Genomic DNA, 22994 nt, shown 5'->3' with positions numbered 1-22994 from the left:
GTTCAATATTTCTCTGCATAAGATTGAGAAGAGAAAAAATATCACTATAATCATCAGGCATATACTTAGAGTAGGAGATGTAGGTATATTAGTTAATATTAACTAAAGTGCTACTCAATGTATAAGTTTTTCTTTGAGCTGCATTTAATAGGTTTAAGTTTAAGGTTTGTAATACATTACATGCTATCTCTGCATGGGAACAGGCCATAATGCCAATTGTGTTTAAGGTTTACTCACAGTATTCTGGTGAACATTGCTTCACTTGGTATGTCTTTCACACAGCCAGCAAGCTGGACCTTAGAGAGAAGCTAGGAAAGTAGTTTCCAGTATTCTACCGGCCTGGTGCATAGCACCTTTCAGCACTATGAAACAGTGTCTGTCTGGAAGTAATATCCATTGTATATTTGGCTATGTTGAGCCATTATTGGCTGCTGAAAGAGTTTGAAACTACAATGAATTCTCCTTTGACTTAAGGAGCAAAATCAGAGCTGTAGTAGATTCCTTTATTGTGTTAGGGGTCACTGGCTAATTTAGACAATAACTCATATGGAAAGGCAACCTGCAAACTATTAAAGACCTGGTTTGTACACACAAGAGAGTGTGACAATGCTGAAGTTTATTTCTTGATATTTTTATACACTTTTTAAACACTGCCAGTGCACTGTGTAACATATCAAATGAACTTTTTAGGACTTTGTTTCTACTTCTACATTTTAACAATGAATGTGTTAATTAGCAGGTACTCTTAGTTACAGTTTCTAGTAAGTTTTTACCTTAAGGTGAATTGTGCAACTTTATTAACTAAGCCAGAAGAATTTTATTACTGACAATTTTGTGAAGTTTCTGTTTTTCTGTCTATGGAAATATTTCCAAATGTGATTTATACATTACATCCACTAGCAAGGCAGTATTGACATTTAAAGACTTATTTTAGGATTCTTTTCACTATTATTCAATTTGTAACAGGTGAACTCCAAATCTGATTTCCTAGGCCCAAGTAAACTGACAAAGTTAAACACAGATTTCAAAGTTGAACACAAAGTTAAGCACAGATTAAAACAAAAGAGAGAATTTTATGCCCTTAGGATTTCTAGGATCTTTTTAAATTTTAATTGATGGCATATGAGGTTTCTTATTTCTTTAAGGAGATATGGCATGAGGGTTCTGGGCCACAAATTTATCTGCCCTCATTTCTTACACTGGTTTAACTGGAATTCAGTGTTCTGAACAGGACTGCTCTTGGCTATACTGTGCCCACATGCACCAGTAGTAGGCAACTTTTCCTGATTCTTGAGAAGGCATTCTTATGGAGAGTTTACTGGTGGGATAGAGACCATTTCCTTATTCTAGGAAGAATGAAGAAGCATGTTTTTAGTCAATAAGTCTGGCATCCCAGCACCCTAGTTTGCCTTATACATTCACCACTCCACAAAATTTTGAGTTGATGCTCTGTTCCAGCATGCTGAGAATTTCAATTTTCAGAACCTACCTGGCCTACAGGCATCCTTGTGGCTGACCTAGGTCTTGGGGATATCTGATGATTCCAGAGATCAGATCAGTGAACCTAAGCTACGTTGGTGGGAAAGGTTCTGAGTAGTTACTCCAAATCAGAGTTCCTGAGATGTCTGTCTCAGGAGATAGTTGGCTGTCTTCTTAATGGATGGGCCCAAGGAATGTGTGCCATTCAGAGTTTGCTGCTTTGGTTCTTGGCATCCCTATATAACAGGGTCTGAGAATGACTGCACTGTTACTCAAACAGAAGTTCCTGTGTTAAATCTCAGGAAATGGTTGGCTGCTTTCTGATTCCCACCAACACAGGAATCACAGAGCCCCTGCAGCTGGGTGTTCTTGGAGCCATTATGGACTTGGAAGACTAATAGATCAAGTGCTTTTCAAGCAGAATATTGTTCCTTCCTCAAATATTGCTCATTCCTTGAAGAAGGGGCTGAAATCTTCCTATTCTTATAGAGGTCCTTAAAGCCATCCTAGTTTTATGACTTTACTCTCTAGTTGTTTCCCAGTTAGACCAGCCATCAAAAGGCCATAAGTGATTAGAGATCAATTGTTCTAGCTAATATTCCTTAGGACCCTGAGCCAATAGCTTTCTTGCTAGCAAAGTCATTTTCCCAGTTTCAGTTTTCAAGACTTTCCAAAGTACTGTAACACAAACCTGTAAAGAGAAATTCCATAGCAAGAAGTAGGAAGGTAAATACATAGGTAAAGATTAATTATGCAAGTGTATCCTGGCATGGGATTGCCCTGGGGAAGAGAACTCCCACAGTATCCATTTTGGCTCTGCCATCCTAGAGAGCCTGCAAAGGCAAGGAGTGAGGAAGCCCCCAGCTCTCTGGCCCTCTGTCACTTCTATGCACCCCCTAGGGGAGAGGGAAGGAGAAATCAAAGGCTGCTAGCCCCAAGGGCAGATCTGACAGCTGCCGAAAGGACTTGAAAGAGCAGTACACTAAGCTCCTATCCTATTCCCAGCCCTCCCCACTGGGATCAGATCTCATAAATCTGGTACATCATGTGAATGCAGAGAATTCTGGTGCCCCAGTCTTTTCCCTCTCAGGATTATGTCCTGTGGGGACTCATAGGTGGACCCTTTTAAAATGGAGAACCAAAGGAAGGCATCCAACAGGCTGTAGGCCACAGTTTCACTCACCAATAAGCTCCAAGCTGGCTCACAAATATGTTACTGAATTTTGTCTAGGTTCTTTACTATGCTGCAGAAATGAATTTCAAGAGCCCATCAAGTGAGTTAGGCCAGTAAATTCTTCAGGCAGGGAGAGATGAGAAATGGGGGAATGCAACAGTCCATGGGTCTCAGGTAGAGAGGAAGGACTGAAATGTGATCAAGCAGGCTGATTTACAGACTATACAGTTACTCATTATAAATTATAAATGCCTAGGTTTTACTTGCATGGCCATTAAGGCAGAGGAAAAACAGCAAAAGCAGGGCACAGAAGGCAGGAACAGGGGTCCAAAGGTGAGAAAGAGGGCAATTTCAGGACTTGTGCCTGCTTTTTGAGCTGTTAATTATTCCACCCCATTGATAATGACATGAGAGGAGTTCTGGCTGTTTGCTGTTTTGATTAATTACCCCCATGAATGCCCAATAAAAAAGTCCTTGAGGAATATCCAAGGCTTCTCCTGGCTTCCCTTGGCTTCTGGAATAAGTCCTGTAATAAATGACATAATCCTGGGTAGGGTCCTGTAGCAGCCATCTTGGGGTTATATATGTTCATGTGGATTCCTTGTTAGGTTCCAGATCCATCTATTTATTCCCTATCTTGTTAGTCATCTTCACTTAGAACAAACTTTGTATATATACATAGGTTTATTTTTATGTATATACAAATGTCCAGGACTTAAAGCAAAGCATTTGGATTATCTTTTGAGGATCCAAAATCAAAAAGGAATTTTGACTTTTACTTTCAACACTTTGATGAATAATAAAAGTAGGATTGCCTGTTGTACTTTAATTATTTATCACCAGATGTCAATTCTAGATCACACCTAGTTTTGGAACAATATTGTCTATTCCTCCCAAATTATCATGTTATAATTTTATTTTTTGCTTTTTTAGTGAACAATACACTGTTATAAATATATCAGAAAAGTGGTTTCTTTTTCCAAAAAAAACTGGTTTAGAGAGTGTTTCTGTTTGCTAGGCTGCTAAAGTAGATATCATGAAAGGGGTTGACATATCAATGGGAATTTACTTGCTTAAAAATTTTAGGATGAGATAAATGTGCAAATCAAGGCATAATCAGGAAATACATTCTTCCAAAGAGAGGCTGCTGGTGATCGTTGACTACTCTGCCACAGAGTAATGCATACAGTGACATCTGCTGGTCTGTCCTTTGTCATCCATGTTTTCTTGCTTTCAGATTCTTGCTTCTCTGCCTTTCTCTGTTTCTCTTTCTCTGTATTCATTCCATATACAGGAATCCAGTAAGAGGATTAATACCCATTCTGAATGATGTGGGTCAAACACAAAACTGAAGAGCCTTATCCAAAGTTGCTTATTACAAGGAGTTCACACCCATATAAAAGGATTAATTTTAAAAATAAATTTTATTAGGGAAATTACAAAATTATTAAACAATCGTGCACATGTATAGAATTCCCATACAACACGCCTCAATCTACCACTAGCTATATTCTATAGAGTACATTTTTTCCATAAACACCTATTATTAACACAGTGATCTTTCACATTGAGGCAAGAATATTACGGCATTGTGACTACAGTCCATGGTTTACATTAATTGTATTTTCCCTCCCTTCTCCACATTCTTAGCATATTTTTCCATAATACTAAATTCAAGTTAATCAAAACTTATACATACATTAAGCATCACTAACCTTCTCTGACCTCCTACCTCCTAATAACCTATACTTAACTTTGAAAGTATATCTTTCTTGGATACATACAACTTCAAACCATCATGGAGGGAAAGTTGCTTCCAATTTTTTTCTTCACTGTGTATCAATTAAAGTCCAGAATGGAGATGACATTCTAGATGCAGGACGAAAAAAATGGGGCTTTTTCCTCTGAATTCTCTGATAGCACATGGCAGTATTCTTCTCTGACTGACTGGGAGCTATGTTTGGTGCTTAAAATTTTCCTAGGTACATTTGATTTTGGTTTGTTTTGAGAGAATTCACAGAACAACATGAGTTAATATCACACAGAGGCTTATATGAAGAAATCTGCATATCTATTCAGTAAAAGACAAATATTCTCAGCAAATATTAATTAACCAATGATTATCAGCATTTTTGATGGCTCCTTGTCAGCACATCCATATTTATATAAAACTTACAATGCCTATTTTAAAAGGCTAAGACACCAAGTGCATTATCACCTAATTTACCAAAAAAAAAAAATTACAAGGTGAATAGTAAGTTACAGCTCCTATGCAGTCAAATAGTGCACTGAGTCTTTAAGTTCTCTGTTTAAGAATTTGTTAATGGAGAAGAATAAGAAGAGAGTATTATATTATTTAGAATAATACCAACTTCTCACTTTGGGTGTTATGCCCTTTGTTACACATGTGTGTCATGTCACAATAAAACATTATATTTGGATCACCTTCTATTAAAAAAGATGAATTTTTTTATTTTATGACAAAACAATAAATTAACAGGATATATGAATAAATAATTAACACTAAAGAATAAAATCAAAACTTGACCATGTTACACTTCATGCAGAAGAAATGATAAAGTAAAACTATGTTATGTTATATCATGATGTAAAAAAATTATTCACTGTGCCCCGACCCGCGGATCAGTCGAACCGAGACCTGAGGGAGGGAGTGGGAATGAAAAAGGGACAAGAGACACAAAGAATGGAGGCAAGACAGGATTCTGATCAAGCCTCGTTTATTGAGGGTCAGTCAGGGGTTCTTATAGCCAGGGATGAATGAGGTGGTACATACTGACAACACATGTGTCAGTAAATAATTGGTTAACTAGATTTTGATTCTCATGCCACACGCACTTGCAGATGGTTATTTGGCAATGTCTGGGGAAAGACTTTTGTGCTCTTTAGGGAATGCCTAATTGGAGCCCCAGGGAGTGGCGTAAGAATAGAAACTTAATTGAAACTTAACCTGGTTAGTATCTAAAAATAGCGCTTAGCAACAAGATGGCCAATACAGCGCCTGTGCCAGAGGCAGCTTCCCACACACTGTAACAAAAAAGAGCACATTAGACAATAAATTATCAAATTTAAACAGCCTCAGTCCTTATAGAAATCATATTATCATTATTTTTTAGAGAAACATTTGTGTGGACCTGTTATATACTCAAAATTATGAAATGTTATGGAGAAATAGCAATGTGCTCCCAGAGATTTACAGGATAAACATCACATCACATACTGAGAGCTCTATATTTCATAACAAGTCATCAACACTAATTGAGAAATTTGGTATTTGTATTATCATGTTTCAAGATAATGAATATTCACATAAATTTATATTTTTATTTCAATTTATTTTATATACTGAAGGAATGTAATGCATATAAAATAGAAAATACAATGCGTTGGCTATGAGATATCTAATAGTCTATCATCAATAATCAAAAGAAAAAAATTGAAGACAAAGGCAAACCCTCAAATGTAGATATAATAAAATTCAATATATAATACTAATAATAATACTAAGGACATAAAGTAATGGGATTTAATTTTTTATTTATGTATTTTATATGTATAAGCAGGGTTTCAGGGTGACAAAAATAAAACATCACAGAAAATTATATTCTTTGCAAATTAGACTTGAATCATAACTTCTCTAATCCCTTGGGATTCTTATATTTTCTCTGGAAAAAAATTAACATGCATTTCCCATGTTTTTCATTTTACTGAAAATCCCTAATGAGTACATAGAATAAAAGATAGTTTCCAGTAAGTAAAATTTGATGAGTGCAATCACTGCATTAAATTTTGAACAGTCATCCACAAGGTGTAATAAATAAGAAATATAATACAGAGGATGAAAAATCAGATTATTTAAAAATACTTTAAATTAGTTTAGTTATTTGATCTGGTATGTGACATCATAAAACAGTAAAGTTTTGGAATAGTTTTTTGTTTGCTTTTGTATATTTGGGTAAATGTTGTTAATGATTGGAAGTGATTTTCGAGCAAACATTTTTCCTTACATCATATTAAAGGTAGCTAGAATTCCTTTATGAATGCTACTTACAAATGAGGTTGACAAATGGATTTACAAGATTTGGACTTCCAGAAAAAGGGAAACCTGTCATATTTTAGCCTAATGAAAATTCCCAATAAAGGAGTTACACATTTATTTCTTTTTGAAATATTCACTTGTAAAATCTGATGGAAAAATGGACAAATGTTGAATAATTAGAAATTGTATCTGCTATTGAATAAGACAGACATATTTACTTTTTGATGAGCATTCTTCCCAATAATATGCCTAGAGACATTTTCATGGCCTTGTTTCTTAGACTGTATATGAAGGGATTCAAGGTTGGGGGTACCATAGTGTAGAACACAGATATTACAAGATCATAAATAGAAGGAGATGCTGAAATTGGCTTTAGGTAAGCAGTGAAGCCAGTGGAGAGAAATAATACAATGACCACCAAGTGTGGAAGGCAAGTGGAATAGGCTTTTGACTGACCCTCTTTTGATGGAATCTTCTTTACAGAGGAGAAGATGCAGACATAGGAAATGACAATAAAAAGGAAACAGCTGAATTCCAAAACCACACTAATAAGGATGGGCCCAATTTCTCTTATTAAATTTTCTGAACTAGAAATAGCTAATAACTGGGATATATTACAGAAGAACTGATGGACCACATTGGATCCACAGAAAGATAAAGAGAATGTACCAGCGTGTGCATCACAGCAGTCAGACCACCACCCAGCCAAGATACAGCTGCCATATGCATGCATGTGCCCACATTCATGATGACTTCATAGTGCAGAGGTTGGCAGATGGCAGCATAGCAGTCCAAAGACATAGCTGTGAGAAGAAAGAGCTCTGCAGCTGTAGAAAAAACAACCAAAAAGACTTGGGTGATGCAGCCAAGGAAGGAGATGGAGTTGTTGTGGGTCAAGGAGTTAACAATGGATTTGGGAACTGTAATTGAAATGATGCAGAGATCCAAAAATGATAAATTCTTCAGGAAGAAGTACATGGGTGTATGGAAGTGCTGGTCTAAAGTTGTTATCATTATAATGAGAATGTTCCCCATTAGGGCCAACAAATAAATGAATGCAAAGAACACTGAATGCAAAATGTACATATTTTGATTGGTAGGGAATCCCATCAGAATAAATTCAGTCACAATGGTGAGATTTGTCATTCCTGCACTCATAATCTATAAAACATTGAAGAGAGGAATTTAAAAATCATCAACTTCTCAATATTAAGCTTGTGAGTGCCTGCGAATGGTAATCTCACAATCAATTAACCACAACATAGTTCCAGTGTACATCATTTTATTTTATTGTTCACCAATTATTGACTTTTTTCCTTTTTTAATGTAATAAACTTCATTTTCAAAGAAGTCTTAAATTACAGAAAACTCCCGTCCCAATTCTAGGGGAAAAAATGTACAGGGAATTTCCCATATACCCAACCATTCTCCTCTCACATTTTTCCTTACAAATAACACCTCACATTAGTATGATACATTTGTTATAATTGATGAGCAGATTTTGAAGCATTGCTACTTATCAAAATCTGTGGTTTACATTATGATTTACGCTTTGTACCATACAACTTTTTAGCTTTTCACAAAATGTGTAATAACCTCTAACTGTCATTGCAACATCATGCATAAAAATTCCAATGCCTTAAAATTCCCTTTGGTCCACCTATTACTTCCTTCTCTCTCCTCTGAACCTCTGGTAACCAGTATTTTTATATCAATGTTACAATTATTTCCATTACTACAATAATAATAAATCTACTTTGGTCCCTGGTGGCATTCCCCCATTATGTTTGCTCATTCCTCACTCGTGACTATTTGGTGATGGTGATGCCTGCTTTGCTTTTGATAGAGAGGGGGTTTAGATCTTATGGCACAGAAGGAAGGAATTGCTTACCTTTATTGTCCCAATTTTGTTTCAGTGTATGTGAACCTGTCATTCTAATACTGTCCAAATATATTCTGTTAAAGTGGCTGAATGAATGAATATTTTCTGCTGCATTTACCAATAACTTTTCAACTCTCGATAAGTCCAAAGTTGCCAATTAACAAATGCTAAATTATTCTATCACATGACAAACAGTCTCAGCTTCTACATATCTTCTAAGAATTTGAACGGTAAAAATTTTTCGTAATACTGAATAATCACTAACCTTCCTCATCTACTCTGTAAATTATTTAGACATTGCTCTCTCAAGAACATCGTTTAGAGTTGTCTCATTTGGAAATTTTATTGAGGCATTTATCTAATGACTGGCTTTCCTTTCTCCTTCACAATATTCAAATTGTTTCTCGTATATCATATTTTATATAAACAACAACAGAAACATATCATAGTTACTATAGTTATCAAAGTTTTACATTCTATGGGCTAAGCTTTTTGGCCTCCCTTTTATTAAAATTTTATTATTTATTTTATTTAATTTTCTTTTAAAATAAATTATTTAAATTATTAACTTTTCTCCATTTTCCCCTTTTGAGATTTTCTTGATATGTAATAAAATAACTGCATTTTCCATATGATTTTTTTCTTTCATTATAGTCACACTATTATATGGAATAATGCATGAACTTATGCACTATACATCTGAAATACTGCATATATTTTATAACAGTTTTCATGTATATCTTACTACCCATTCTCTCTCCTAGGGACACTCTTTTTTTCCAAAAAGATTTTTGCAAGCTAATTAGCCAAGGAGAAGTGATGGCAGAATTCAATGGTATTAGTCTTATGAAAGACTATGGTCAGTGATTCTGTTAGCAGCAACAAATGGATTCTATTTGAACTTTTTTTTGAAAACTTATATGAATTTAGTAAAATATTTAGGAAAGTAATTTACATTTACCACCCCACATTCTTACCTTTAACACTTTAAAAAAATATATTATGCTCATTCTCCCTGATTATGGGTGTAGAAAGATCACAGAGTAAGTGTTGGTGGTCAGATTAAGGAAAGAGGTAATATAAAATAATGCTAAAAATTGTGGACATTATTCCATATATCTCACTAATGAAACATTATATATTAGTATGCATTCTTATTAAATAGTTTAAACGTATGACCAATTTAAGAATGTTTATAAAGTAGAATTTGATTTGATATATCTTTATTGCCGGTTCTGTTAAAAAATATTGAGTTCTTCATAATACAAAATTATTCACTGTTTCTGAGTGGTAGATTTAAGAATAATGACCATGGCCATAAATTTACATATTTATAATTTATCCATTATCTCTGTTTTTTTTTGTGTGTGAGGATAATACCATTTTAAATGAAGAGTATCTCAAAAGTAAGATATTTAATAATTCTAATTCAGTTACCTGCCAATAATTTAATATTGAGAAGAATAATATGCATTAATAAAACACTTATTTTTGTTTCTCCATTATTATTTCATATTTAACTTTTTAACTTAATTATTTAACTTAATTATTTAACTTAATTATTGCAGTGTCATTTTATCATTGAAGACACTTTCAGCTTATTGAGCAAAATGCTAATTTACATCAATAATGTTTACAACACCAAATATTCATAAAATATACTTTTGAAACTTGATATTACATATAGCAAAAATATAAAAAAATAATTGCTCTGTGGGACACAAAAAATTGAGGAAAATAAAGCTAATATTTTCACCAATTGAAATTCATCCCCAGAAATTGATATCCTTGTTAACTGAATAATTTCTCCAACAGTGAATACTATGATCAATTTAGATTTTATTTTTCACTTTTTATTAAAAAAAAGATTTTTAACAAAAGTTTTATTTCTCCAGTTACTTTTAAATCTAAAAGGAATTGTTTTATAAAGTATGCATACTTACTGGTCTCACTCCAGTCATGGTGCATGAAGGATCCTCCTCTAATCTGAGGGTCACACCTGAAAAGTTTGTAAAGTTACCATTAAAAAGTGATCATGGAGCATATTGGTTTCTCTGAAAACTCCTGCATATTGTGGCATAATGGATGTCTGTGTTGGTAGTGATGTGGGCTATGGGTGGAAGACTCTTTGTCTCTTCAGAGATAACCTAAGCTGAAGGCTGTGGGTGTGGAATGGTAAGAGGCTGCAGTCCTGCCCTTAGGGACAATGACAACAGGCTCCAGTCCCAGGAAACAGTTTAACAATGCAAGGGCTATAAACTTTAAGTATTTAGGGGAAATGCAAAAAGTAAATATGCTAAAAGCTTATCTAGAATATCTGGAGTCCATGCTAAAAGCTTACCTAAGATGTGGAAGATATATATGCTAATTGAGGCCTATTGAGAACTGAAACAAAGGGACCATTTGGCCTTTCCTCTCTGTATAAAAGACGTTTGAAAATCTTGTTCGGGGCTTGGGATTCAAACAGAAGTTCCTGAGTCTGGCCGGCAGTCAATAAATCATTTTTCCTTCTCAAAATCATTCCTGAGTCCTGGCCTCTCTATACTCAAATAATTGAACTTCTCTCAAATTCTACAACAGTAGAAACAGTGGAATTGAAGAGCTCAATCATTTTACCTCTTTTCCTGCTTTCCCATGGGCTTGATAAAGTTCCATGAATTAAAAATTATCAAATTGCTTGAATCCAAAGGGAAATAGTGCTTCCTTTTTTCCACTGACTTTCTCAATTGGTGTCACTATTGGATAAAATTTCACTGAGTCATTAATGGAATCATTATGCCATAGTTTTATATTGTCATTGGTTTGAACATCTGTGGACAAATTTGTAATTAATTCTATGTGATAATTATTTTTCCTCATTTCTTGAGTACCTTCTGCAGGCACTGCTTCAATTAAAGCAATTCAACTAGTCAAATACCAAAAGCAGGTGGAAATATCATTGAATTTTACCACCAAGTTGTACTTTGGAGGGGGATAGAGGTGTGTGAGGAGCAGAGGAGAGAACTGATCAAGGGACAGTGTGATTTAGTGGCTGAGGGTCCTTTAAGAGCAGACTCCCATCCATCAGCTGTGTGGGATATAAACCCCTTCTCAATTTAGATGTGGAGTGGATATTGCCATCTCAGGGTCCTCAGGATGGAGGAATAAAATTTGGATTATATTGGGCTCACTGGTATTCTCCTATACAATTATTGTAACTCTACTAATGAAAAATACTGTACCAATGATGTGGAGACAGTGGCCATGGGAGTTACTGAGGGCAGGGACAGGGAAGAAAAGGTTTGATATGGGGGCATTTCCAGGACTTGGAGTTGTCCTGAATGATATTGCAGGGACAGATGCAGGGAATTATAGATCCTGCCATAACTCACGGAATGGGCTGTGAAAGAATGAACTAAAATGTAAACTATAATTCATGCTGTGTAGCAATGTTCCAAAATGTATTCATCAAATGTAATGAATGTGCCACAATTGAAAGAGGTTGTTGATGCAGGAGGAGTGGGGATTGGGGTATATAGAAACCTCTTATATTTTTAATGTAACATTTTGTGTGAGTTATGTATGTTTAAAAATAGGTAATAAAAGATACAAAAGCACAAACCTGATGTAGAAATGTCTTAGGTGACCAGTAGAGGGCAGTAGCATATCAGGGGAGCAGGTTAGGTAGATACTAGGAGGTGATGAGGGAGAAGTGGAAATGGGTTATATCAAGGGATACTACTGTTAATGGTGGTTATTAATTTGTACCGTGAGTGAGAAGAAAATCATGAATTGTTTGAATTGAGGAGTGACACAATCTGACTTATAGTTTAACTTGATCATTATCTGAAAAGTAATGACTTACTCCACTAAAATTTCACATCAATTGCATTTTTTTCTATCATTTTCTCCTTCTTCCTTCCTGCCTTCCTTTCTTTTTTCTCTTCTTTCTTTCTCTCTTTCTTCATTCTTCTTTCTTTCTTTTTTACTACTTTAATTCTTTTACTAGATGATATTAGAAAATTCAATTTACAGTACTCTGGAATTATATAAGAATGTTCAATGATGTAATGTTTTTAAATTTTTAAACTTATTTCTCCGAGATTTACTGGTCTTTCTTTTTGACTAATTTCATTCAATTTGAGGAAGATTTTGAAATTTTAATAATTTTCCTTCATTTTCTTTTTCTTCACATTTTCTGGAATTATATTATTAGAGTTTCCATCATTGATATTATTTCCTATGGTTTCCCTAAATTTTCTATTTCTTTATTACTTACCTTTGTTCCTTCAGGGTGAGTACTTCATATTTTGTTCCAATATTTCTCCCCATGATTTTATTTCTTCTACAATATTATCAAATAAAATGGAAAACATAAGACACTGGGGTAATATGCAGAAGAAATTTTTACTATACATAAAAGACAACAGATCTAGTAGTGAAGAAAGACACAAAGTCTAAAAACTTTTATATTATTTCATTTTAATTTTTTGTATTTTGCTTTTAAAATATTATTATTTCTTTTTCTTATTACTTTTATTTAGTTATATTGTTGGCTTCATTTTTGGAGAAGTTTTGGACCACAGAATGGTCACAATTGTGGCAGGGGATGATCACTGGAGTGGTTTGTTGACTGTGGCTGTATGTGTGGTGAAGAATTCACCTGGGACATGACCCTAATGCCTATTAGTATGTTCAAGTATTTATAGGGCATTATCCCAGTGGGTGGAGACTCAACCAATAACAAAAATATATTAAATTCCCATACTCAGTAGTCCTGCTTCATTCTCTAATAAAATGATTGGAATCCAAGTCTAAAGGGAGTGCCTACTGAAGGAAGCCAAAACATTATGTCAGGGTCTTGGTATTGATGAATGTACTTAGGAACTTTTCTTGAGAAATTGAAACAACCTAGTGTTATATACTGCCTGAGAGTTACCTTCTGAAATTCTCCCTGTTGCACAAATGTGGCCTTTCTCTAAGCGAAACTCAGCATTAAAACATACTACCTCTACCCAGGCATGGGACATAAGTCCTGTGTATGAGCCCCCCTGGTACTGATGAATTATTACCAAGCACAAGGTAACAATGTGTTCAGAAAAATACCTTGACCAAAAAGGGTAAATATTAAATACAAAATTTTTTTTTTATGATTAAGAGATTTCAATGTGAGTTGGAAGGTCATTTCAGATGTTAAGCTTTTACATATCTCAGCAGGAACCCATTGGCTGCCACAGTAAAAAGTACCTCAAACAGCAGGTTCTTCTGTGCCCTAGAGATATCCAGACACTATAAGGAAGACAGACAAGCACTGGATTTCAGCACCCTGTCAGACCTTATTGGGACAATTCAATGTGCATGGATTGGGCTTGGCAACACCTAAAATTCTTTGAGAAGGGATGCAGAGTTTTTAAGGCATCTTCACTGTTACAGTAAGCATGCTATCTCCAATAGAAGGGTCCTCCTTATCCAGCATCACAAAGGTGAAAAAAGTCTCTCAGTGAGAAGGTAATTTATTGCAAGTGCACAAGCAAGGAATGGGGGAATCTTTCCCAAACCAGTTCTAAGTGAGAATGGGACTTAGGTTTTTTATAGACAAAAGGAGAGGGATAATGGAAAATAAAATAAGTAAAAATAAGTGATAAATTTAGATCTTCCAGGGGTCTCATGAGGGTACATGCAAATTGTCAGTACTGCATTTTCTCAAGAAAATTCAACTTGTACATAGGTTCAGTGGCTAATAGACCACTGTTTAATTATATTGCAGGTGCAAGCTTTTCATGGCCCAATTCTCAGCTGAACATTCAAGGATATCAACCTTTTTTTTCTGAGAAAAGTTGTAGATTCTCACCATTCTGTCTGGTTTTGCTTTGAGAAGTTATCTTATTCCTGTAAGCAAAACTGAGAAGGTCTGGTTAATATCGTCAAGGAACTAATTGCAAAGAGTAAAGTTCTAAAATTAGATTAATAGGAAAACTGCTCAATTAGTGGACTAGAAATCTCACAGCTGCTTAAGTGAAGAAATATCAATAAGCACATTTTCCAGCTCACATAATTACATCTTTTAAGGAGATAGTTACTACAAAAAGAAAGCCTAAATATTCTCCCAGTTGAGCATAGTTTTGCCACGAGCATTCTGTGAAAGAAGGAAAGATCTTGAGAATAATTAAGGACTTACCATTTTACAATATCTTTATTCTCTGAGTGTCCTTTTTTACTTGGAGTTTTCATACACAAATCCTTTTATACAGTGCTTTTTGTGTTCAGGCTGATGTTTATCTTCTTCAACCTCTTCATCCTGCACATCCCACTACTTCTGCCAGGAGGCTAGTAGTTGACTCACTCCTGAGGTCTATAGCAGATATGAGATTTTAATCTCTTTTCATAAGATCTCTCTTATCATACAGAGTATATAATGTGTCCCCTAGTTGTACCTTGTCTTCCACTTTTCTTTGCCTGTATAGGTATAACATTTCCTCATATTTTCACCATTATTTAATCATGCTTGGGGAGGAAGAAGAGACAAATATTTCCTTAGATATGTAATAATCAAAATTACCTTTCTAATTTTATTTGTATTTTCTATTCTAATGCACATAAAATATTTTAATGCTACAATAAAAAAATAGATACTTGTATATCTAGATATGATAGTTTAGATTCAATCATCGTGCCAGACTAGCTCTCCCAGTAAATACAGAAAGTAAACAGGAGATTTTCTTTTTCTTTCAGAGGACATGAGACAGAGTGTAAAATTTGAACACTGAATAAAAGTGAATGAAATATATAATTCAACTATTTTTTGCTGGAAAGTCAATGACAAATACTCATATACTTTTGGAGTAGTTCAAACAAAGCAAGCATTCAAGTAATTACAGCTTCCTTCCACTCCAAAAGTCAGATTTAAGAATATTAATATAATGTTCAATTATAAGCAAAAATATGTAAAGGTATGAAATGATTTCCAAAATTTTTTTAAAAGTCTGTCAGCAAGGTAAAGAGGCAGTAAAATTGAGACTAAACAAAAGTTTAAATCTATCCTACACCTACATAAAATGAAAACTAATAAAACTACAAAAATGAATACTATGCTAGATCCAATTCTTCCATCTTTTCTTTATATTTGTTGAAAATAAGGCCTTTGTGTATATATATATAAATACATATCAATGCCTATGCCAAAGTCAAATCTATACAAAGTCAAATTCACAATCCCACATTTCACTGTCATTTTAGTATGGAACACTCACTTAGTTTTTTCCTACTCATCAGTGATCTTTTGAAAAGTGAAGATCATTTATTTCTAGAATGCTAATTAATTTAAATTTACATCAGGTTTTCTGGTGATTACAATCAGGTTATGCAATTTTGGAAAGAATAATACAGACATTTATCTAATAAATAGGCACAAGGTATCAATATGTTGAATGACTTGTTCTGTAAACTTTGATCAGTTGATTAAGGTGGAGTCTTATGTTTCTTCACTGTAAAGATAATCTTTTACCCTTTATAATTAAAAATATTTTGTGGGGAGATACATTGAGATTGGAATGCTAAATTAGACAACTTACATGTCATTACCCTGTCTTTAGTGAGCATTAAATCCCACCCTATTATTTATTTATTTATTTTACTGGGACCAATGATTGAACCTGGGACCTCCCATGTGGGAAGCAGTTGCTCAGCTATTAAACCACATCTGCCCCCTTTCCCCACATTTTATACTTTTCTGATCCTGTGAAACATGTTTGGCAGATTTTTTTAGTTCTATTTTGTTCACTTATAGTTTCTTCAGTTTTTTATTGTAAGTAACATTCTCAATATTTTTAATTTAAATAGTTAAAATATTTTATAGCCCTTGATAAAAGTGGCTTCTGTTCATTTTAAACCTGTCTGGCCATATCTGATGGTAATTTATGTCTCCTTATTTTTTGTTTGCCCTTAAGTTTAGTGTGTTCATAGCTATGCCATATTGGAATATTGGCCATACCCATATTAATCTTTTTGGGTATATATGTTCTTTTTCTGCTAGAGAAGGCATTTATAAGTTGCTACTTGATACTTCAGGTAAATGCTTTAATCTTCAGACCTGGAGTGGGAAAGGGCAGGAATAGTTTGAGGGAAAAAAGTAATAACAGAGAGAAAGAGGAAGCCAAGAGCAGTGAACTGGTAGATGCAATCCAAAAGTTAAACTCTCATAAGCAAAGTAGGAAGGGCTTGTAATGGAGAGCAACTGGAAAGGTAAACAAAAGATATCCTTAACATTATTTATATATTTCTTTTACATATATGATAAAGAAATGTCAGTCATTACCCATAAATTATTACTTCCTTGCCTCTCTTTATTTTTCTTTCCTTGTTTATTCTTCATATTCCATAACTTGTTGGAACTAGTGTGTGGGTGTTTTTGTTGTTGGGTTGGTTGATATTTTAAAGCACAAATATATTGATTTACTAACTAAAGCAATGATACTAATTAATACAAGACTGTGAAATAGTTGGATATAAAACATTTGTGATAATGACAATGGAGCAAAATAATGAAAATAAAAATATACAATTCGTTCATTCAATTGAGTTTGTTCATCCTTTCAGCTAATTCCTACCCAAAGGGAATGATAGAAATTTTGTTATTGTAACTAGACCCCAGTACTGGTGATATTATTCATAATGCCTACCAACACAAATTTCCCATTTTCTACTTTTTGTTATTGTACTCTTTTCTTCCAATCCCAATTCTGGGTTTGAATCAAAGCAAAACATCTGTGAATGTGCAGACAGACTTGAGTTTGAATCTATTATCCACTGTAGTTTCTTCAAATTTCTCTACCATGTTAAAGAAATTTGGAATGTTTTCAAAGGTCTCAGTTTTTATGGTGAGTGATTTTCCTTCAGAAGTGATGATAAAATCTGGCTGGGTCACATAGAGGCTCTCATGAGGTAACTCTTAGGCAGCTCTAGGCCTAGTTCAAGTATCAGGCACACAGACTCATAAGCATAGTGATCAGTAACATGGGCTCATCACTGGAGTATCCTTCTTAACTGGTTTTTGCCCTTGGCAGATTTTTGCTGTTCCTTTGGGAAATATGACAGAGCTCCCCTGACTAAGAACTAAGCACTCCCTCCATTGTTGTTTGTAACTGTAACTACTATGAAAATACACAGCATATATCAAAATATTTTTATGCACCCTGTATGCATGTCCTGGAGAAACTCCCACCATGTGTCCCCCATTAATAACACCCCACACCAGCATTCCTCCTCTGTCATACTTGAATCCCTCTGTAGTCCAAAACTTCTTCAAAAATGAAGCCCAATATATTGCAGAATTAAATTAATAGGAAAATGAAATAGTAGGCCATTTCATGCATTTTTCCCAGAGGCTGTTCCCACACCCATTTCATTCATGTGTCCATTAAAACATTTGCTCTCTACCAGGCACCAGCTTCCTACCAGATAATGAAAGCTGAAAATATTGGGCATGAGTGTGAGGATGAGTGCAGGGAGAGCAGGGTCTGAAGTGAAATTTCATTCCCTTGCCCAATGTTCAATACTGATTAATTTAACATTTCAAATTTAGAAGAGGATGTAGACACTGAAGAAAGAATGAAAGAAATTGCCGTGACACTATACATACAGGTTAACACTTATTACAGTGATGAAAGGCAAACTTCAAATACAAAGTTTTATGATATTTTTCATTTTTTCATACCCCAATTTATTTTACTTTATTTTAGTTTTTTTAAAAATTAGCATATATTCTATTTCTAGTCTTTAAACCTATCATTACTATTTCATTTTCTTACTAATTGAATTTGGCAATATATTAGGCTTCATTTTGGAATAAGTTTTGGACCATAGATGGGTTCAACTAGGACAGGGGAGGAATGCTGTTGTAGGGTGTTATTGACGGGGGACACATGGTTGGGAGGGAGTTCTCCAGCGCATGTACATAGAGTATGTAAAATTTTCAGATATTTGTTGAGTATTTTCATAGTATTTACAATTACAAACAACAACTGAGGGAGTGCTGAGTTCCTAGCCAGGGAAGCTCTGTCACATTCCCCAATGGAACAGCAACAGTACCTCTAAGTACAAGGGCAAAGATCAGTGAAGAAGAATGGTTCAATGATAAGCTTTTGCTGCTGATAACTATGCTTATGAGCCTGTGTGCCTGAAATTTCAGCTACGCATAGAGATGAAGGATGCCTAAGAGTTCCCTCATGAGTGCCTCCATGATGCTCAAATGTGACCACTCTCTAAGCCAAACACAGCGTGTAAATGCATTACCTTCCCCCAAGCTAGGGATGTGACTACCTGGGATGAGTCTTCCTGGTTCTGAGGGATTACTACCAATCAACAAGTGGTGATGCAATTATAAAAAGACATGGAAAAAAGGGAGTAAAGGTAAAGACAAATGAGTTTATAATGCTGGGAGACTTCAAAAAGAGTTGGGAGATCATCAGCAGGAACATACTTAAGCATGTCTCAGCAGGATCCAAGAAACAGCCAAAGTAGATGCAACCCCATGTATTGGTGCTCCTGAGGGTTATAGAGATACACAGGTTCTACAATCATGGCCGATGCCTCTGGAATTCAGTGCCTAGTTAATGGGCCCTACTTTGGAATTTGTGTTCCTGAGTGTGATGGAGTTGGACTCAAATGTGACCTTCCTACAAATGCCTTTTCTTTAACTTTTTCTGAACCTGTTGTTGGCACCAGTGTTTGTGTACACACAGTAGACTTGAATCTCTCAACCTGCCATGGGCCAGTTGGGCCCTGAGCCTCAGCAGAGTTTCAACTCCTAGTCTCCAGTTCACTTTAAGGGAGGTAAAGATGGTCAACCAGCACACCAGGGAGCCTAGAGTGCCTACAATTGGAAGCAGGAGAATCACTTCCATCAACGATGTGAGATCTAAGCCTCCTCTTGATATAGAGGTGGAGTGGACTTCAGAATTCCAGGGTCCACAGGATAGAGGAATAAAATATGGATTAGAGTGGACTTACTGGTATTCTACTATAGAACTATTGTGACTAGTAATGGAAGAAATTTTAGCAGAGATGTGGAGAAAGTGGCCATGGTAGTTGCTGAGGGCAGCAAGTGGGAAGAAGAGATGTGATGTGGATGCATTTTTGGGACTTGGAGTTGTCCTAAGTAATGTAACAGGGACAGATGCTGGACATTATATATCCTGTCAAAACTGAATGTACTGGGGGAGAGTGTAAAGTAAAATGTAAACTATTATCCATGTGGGGTAGCAGTGCTCCAAAATATATTTACCAAATGCAATGAATGTGCCACAGTGATGAAAGAGGTTGTTGATGTGGGAGGAGTGGGTTGGGTGGAGGTGGGAACCTCTTATATTTTTTAAGGTAACATTTTTTGTGATCTATGTATCTTAAAAAATACAATTAAAATAAATATTAAAATTTAAATTGAAAAAATTATAATTTCTAACATCAAACTCATGAATTGTTTTAATAGAACATTTTTATTTTCATTAAATCTTTACTTTCAGCAATAATCTGCTTCCATTTATACAAGTCAATCTCTTTATGTCAATATCATTATGTCAGCATGAATGGACACTTCTGGCTCAGGTAGGTGGAATTAAGAATCATGTCAAAAATCAATTGAACTTAGAAGTGAGAGTCTATTTCTGAGCTCTTGATTTGGTACCTTTTGTCAGCCTCTATTTATGCCAATAACATGCTGATATTCCACTTTTGCTAAGTAATATGCTTTAAAATCAGGAATGAGTGTCCTCCAATTTTTCTCTTCATTTTAAAGACAAATTCCACTATTTGGGGACCCTTAACCATGAAAATTATTTGAATATTGACTTTTCAATTTCTTCAAAAAAGGCTTTTGTGATGTTTTTGGAGATTGTGTTGAATTTGTAAATTATCTGTGGTATAACTGACATCTTATTGATATAAATTCTTCCAATCCATGAACATGGTAGGTCCTTCTATTTATTATTTATAAGTCTTGTTTGGTTTCTTTTAGCAATATTTTGTAGTTTTCTGAATGCATGTCCTTTATGTCCTTGGTGAAGATTATTTTTAAATATTTCACTGTTTAAACTTTATTATAAATGGATTTTTTCTGATTTCCTCCTCAAATTGCACATCATTACTCTATATAAAGTCTATAGATTTTTTGCATTTTATTCTTTTATCCCACCATTTTGTTGAAATCATCTAATAATTATAGTAGCTTTGATATGGATTTTTCAGGATTTTCTGGATATAGGATCATATTATTAATTAACAGTGTAAGTTTAAATTCTTTCTTTCTTATTTGGTTGACTTATTTCTCTTTATCTGCCTAATTGACCTAGCTAGAAATTCTAAAACAATATTGAATAATAATAATTATATTGGGCATCCGTGTCTTATTTCTGGTCTCAGTGGAAAAGCTTTCAGTCTTTCATTGTAGAGTAAAATGCTGGCTTTAGGATTCTCATATAAGCACTTTAGTAAATTGAGAAAGATTCATTTTATACATATCTTTAGAGTGATTTTTTTTATCAAGAAAGGCTGAAGTATTTTGTCAAATGACTTTTCCCCATTAATCAAAAGGTTCATGATTTTTCTTCTTCAATTTATCAATGTAGTTATAACATTAATTGATTTTCTTTTGTTGAAGCATTCTTACACACCTGGCATGAAGCCCACTTGATCATAGTGTGTAATTCTCTTACTGTGATTTTGATTATTTTATTGAGGATTTAAAAATCTATATTCATGAGATATTGGTCTGTAATTTTCTTTTTTCATAGTATCTTTATCTGTTTTTGGTATTAGAGTGATATTGGCTTTACAAAATGAGTTATGTAGTGGCATTACTTGTACAATTTTTTGGAAAAGTTTGAGCATGACTATTATTAAATTGTTTTTGAATGGGTGGTAGAATTCACCTGTGAAGCCACTTAGTCCTGAGCTTTTCATCTTTGGGTGGTTTTTGATGATCATTTCAATTACTTTATTTGTGATTGCTTTGCTCTGATCTTCTTTACTTCTAGGGTCAGTGTAGGTGGATTGAACATTGCTAGGAATTTGACCATCTCTTCTAGTTTTTTTACATACCACTGTTTATGGTATCCCTTTATGATCAATCTAATTTCCATCGGATCAGTAGCAATTTCCTCCTCTTATTTATGTGTTTAATTGTTTGCATCTTCTTTTTACTTTGTCAGTCTAGCTAAGGGTTTGTTGAATTTGCTGATGTTCTCAAAGAAACTTTATTTGGTGCTGTTGATTCTATTATTTGTTCTCAATTACATTTATTTCAATTCTGATCATTTCTATCACTTTCAGCTCAGTTTGGGATTAGTTTATTGTTATTTACTGAGTTCCTCCAGGAGTGACATTTCTTCAATTTTAGCTCTTTTTTCTTTTTTAAAGTGAGCATTGAGGGCTAAAAATTTCCTTCCCAGCAATGCATTTCAATGCCCCATAGGTTTTGATATATCTTGTTCATATTTTCATTCATCTCAAGATATTTTGTTGAATTTTCTAGCAATGGTCCACTGATTTTTTAAGACTGTGTTTTTTAATTGCCATATATTTTTTTGAATTTTCTCTTTTTCCATATATTATTGATTTCCCAGTTCATTCTTTTATCATCAGATAAAGTGTTTTGTATAATTTGTTTATTTTTAAATTTATCGAGATTTGTCATGTGACCAAAGATATGGTTGATCTTGAAGAAAGACCCATGAGAACTTGAAAATAATGTGTTTCCTAATGTTTTGGGGTGCAATGCTCTACAAATGTCTGTTAGGTGTAGTTCATTTATCATATTATTCAAGTTCTATGATTCTTTTTAATCCTCTGTCCAGATGTTATATCCAATACTGTGAATGTTGCATTAAAGTCTCTATTATTGTAGAAATATCCATTTCTCCCTTGAGCTTTGCCAGTGTGTGTCTCACGTACATTGGGTCACTCAGGTTAGGTGCATACAGAGTATAGTTATATTTTCTTGTTGAATTACCCCTTTTATTAATATATAATTTCTTATAAGAATTTTGCATTTAAATCTACTTTGGCCAAAATTAGTATCACTAGTCCAACTCACTTTCAACCTGTTTGTGTCCTTACATCTGTGGTGAGTGTATTGTAGGCAAAATACAGATGGCTTATATTTTTTATGTATTCTATTAATATATGTCTTTTGATAGGTGAACTCAAGCCATTAGCATTCTATATTATTATTGCAAAGGCTTTATTTACTTTTTTCTATTTGTCCTTTGATTTCTGTTATCATTTCCTACTATTGTCTGTCATTTTACCATTCAAATTATTCTTAGTAATCATCATTTCTACATTCGTGTTCAAGTTTTTAGTCACCTTCTTGTTTTTTTTTTCCTTTCAGACTGCAGCTTCCCCCCCTTTAGTGTCTCTTGTAATTCTTT

At 34.3% G+C, this 22994-nt stretch overlaps 1 protein-coding gene across 1 annotated transcript; it reads right to left on the bottom strand.

The window, feature by feature from the left end:
* Positions 1–6924: 6924 nt before the first annotated feature.
* On the bottom strand, positions 6925–7856 carry LOC105746270 (olfactory receptor 14A16-like). Its single transcript, XM_012525795.1, is given in 2 exon segments — positions 6925–7382; positions 7385–7856. Coding segments are annotated over 2 exon segments (930 nt in total).
* Between the last annotated feature and the right edge of the window lie 15138 nt (positions 7857–22994).

The sequence above is a fragment of the Dasypus novemcinctus genome, chromosome 16 (assembly GCF_030445035.2).
Source record: "Dasypus novemcinctus isolate mDasNov1 chromosome 16, mDasNov1.1.hap2, whole genome shotgun sequence".
In the NCBI taxonomy this organism is placed as follows: Eukaryota; Metazoa; Chordata; class Mammalia; order Cingulata; family Dasypodidae; genus Dasypus; species Dasypus novemcinctus.
This window is presented reverse-complemented; position numbering and strand designations above follow the sequence as displayed.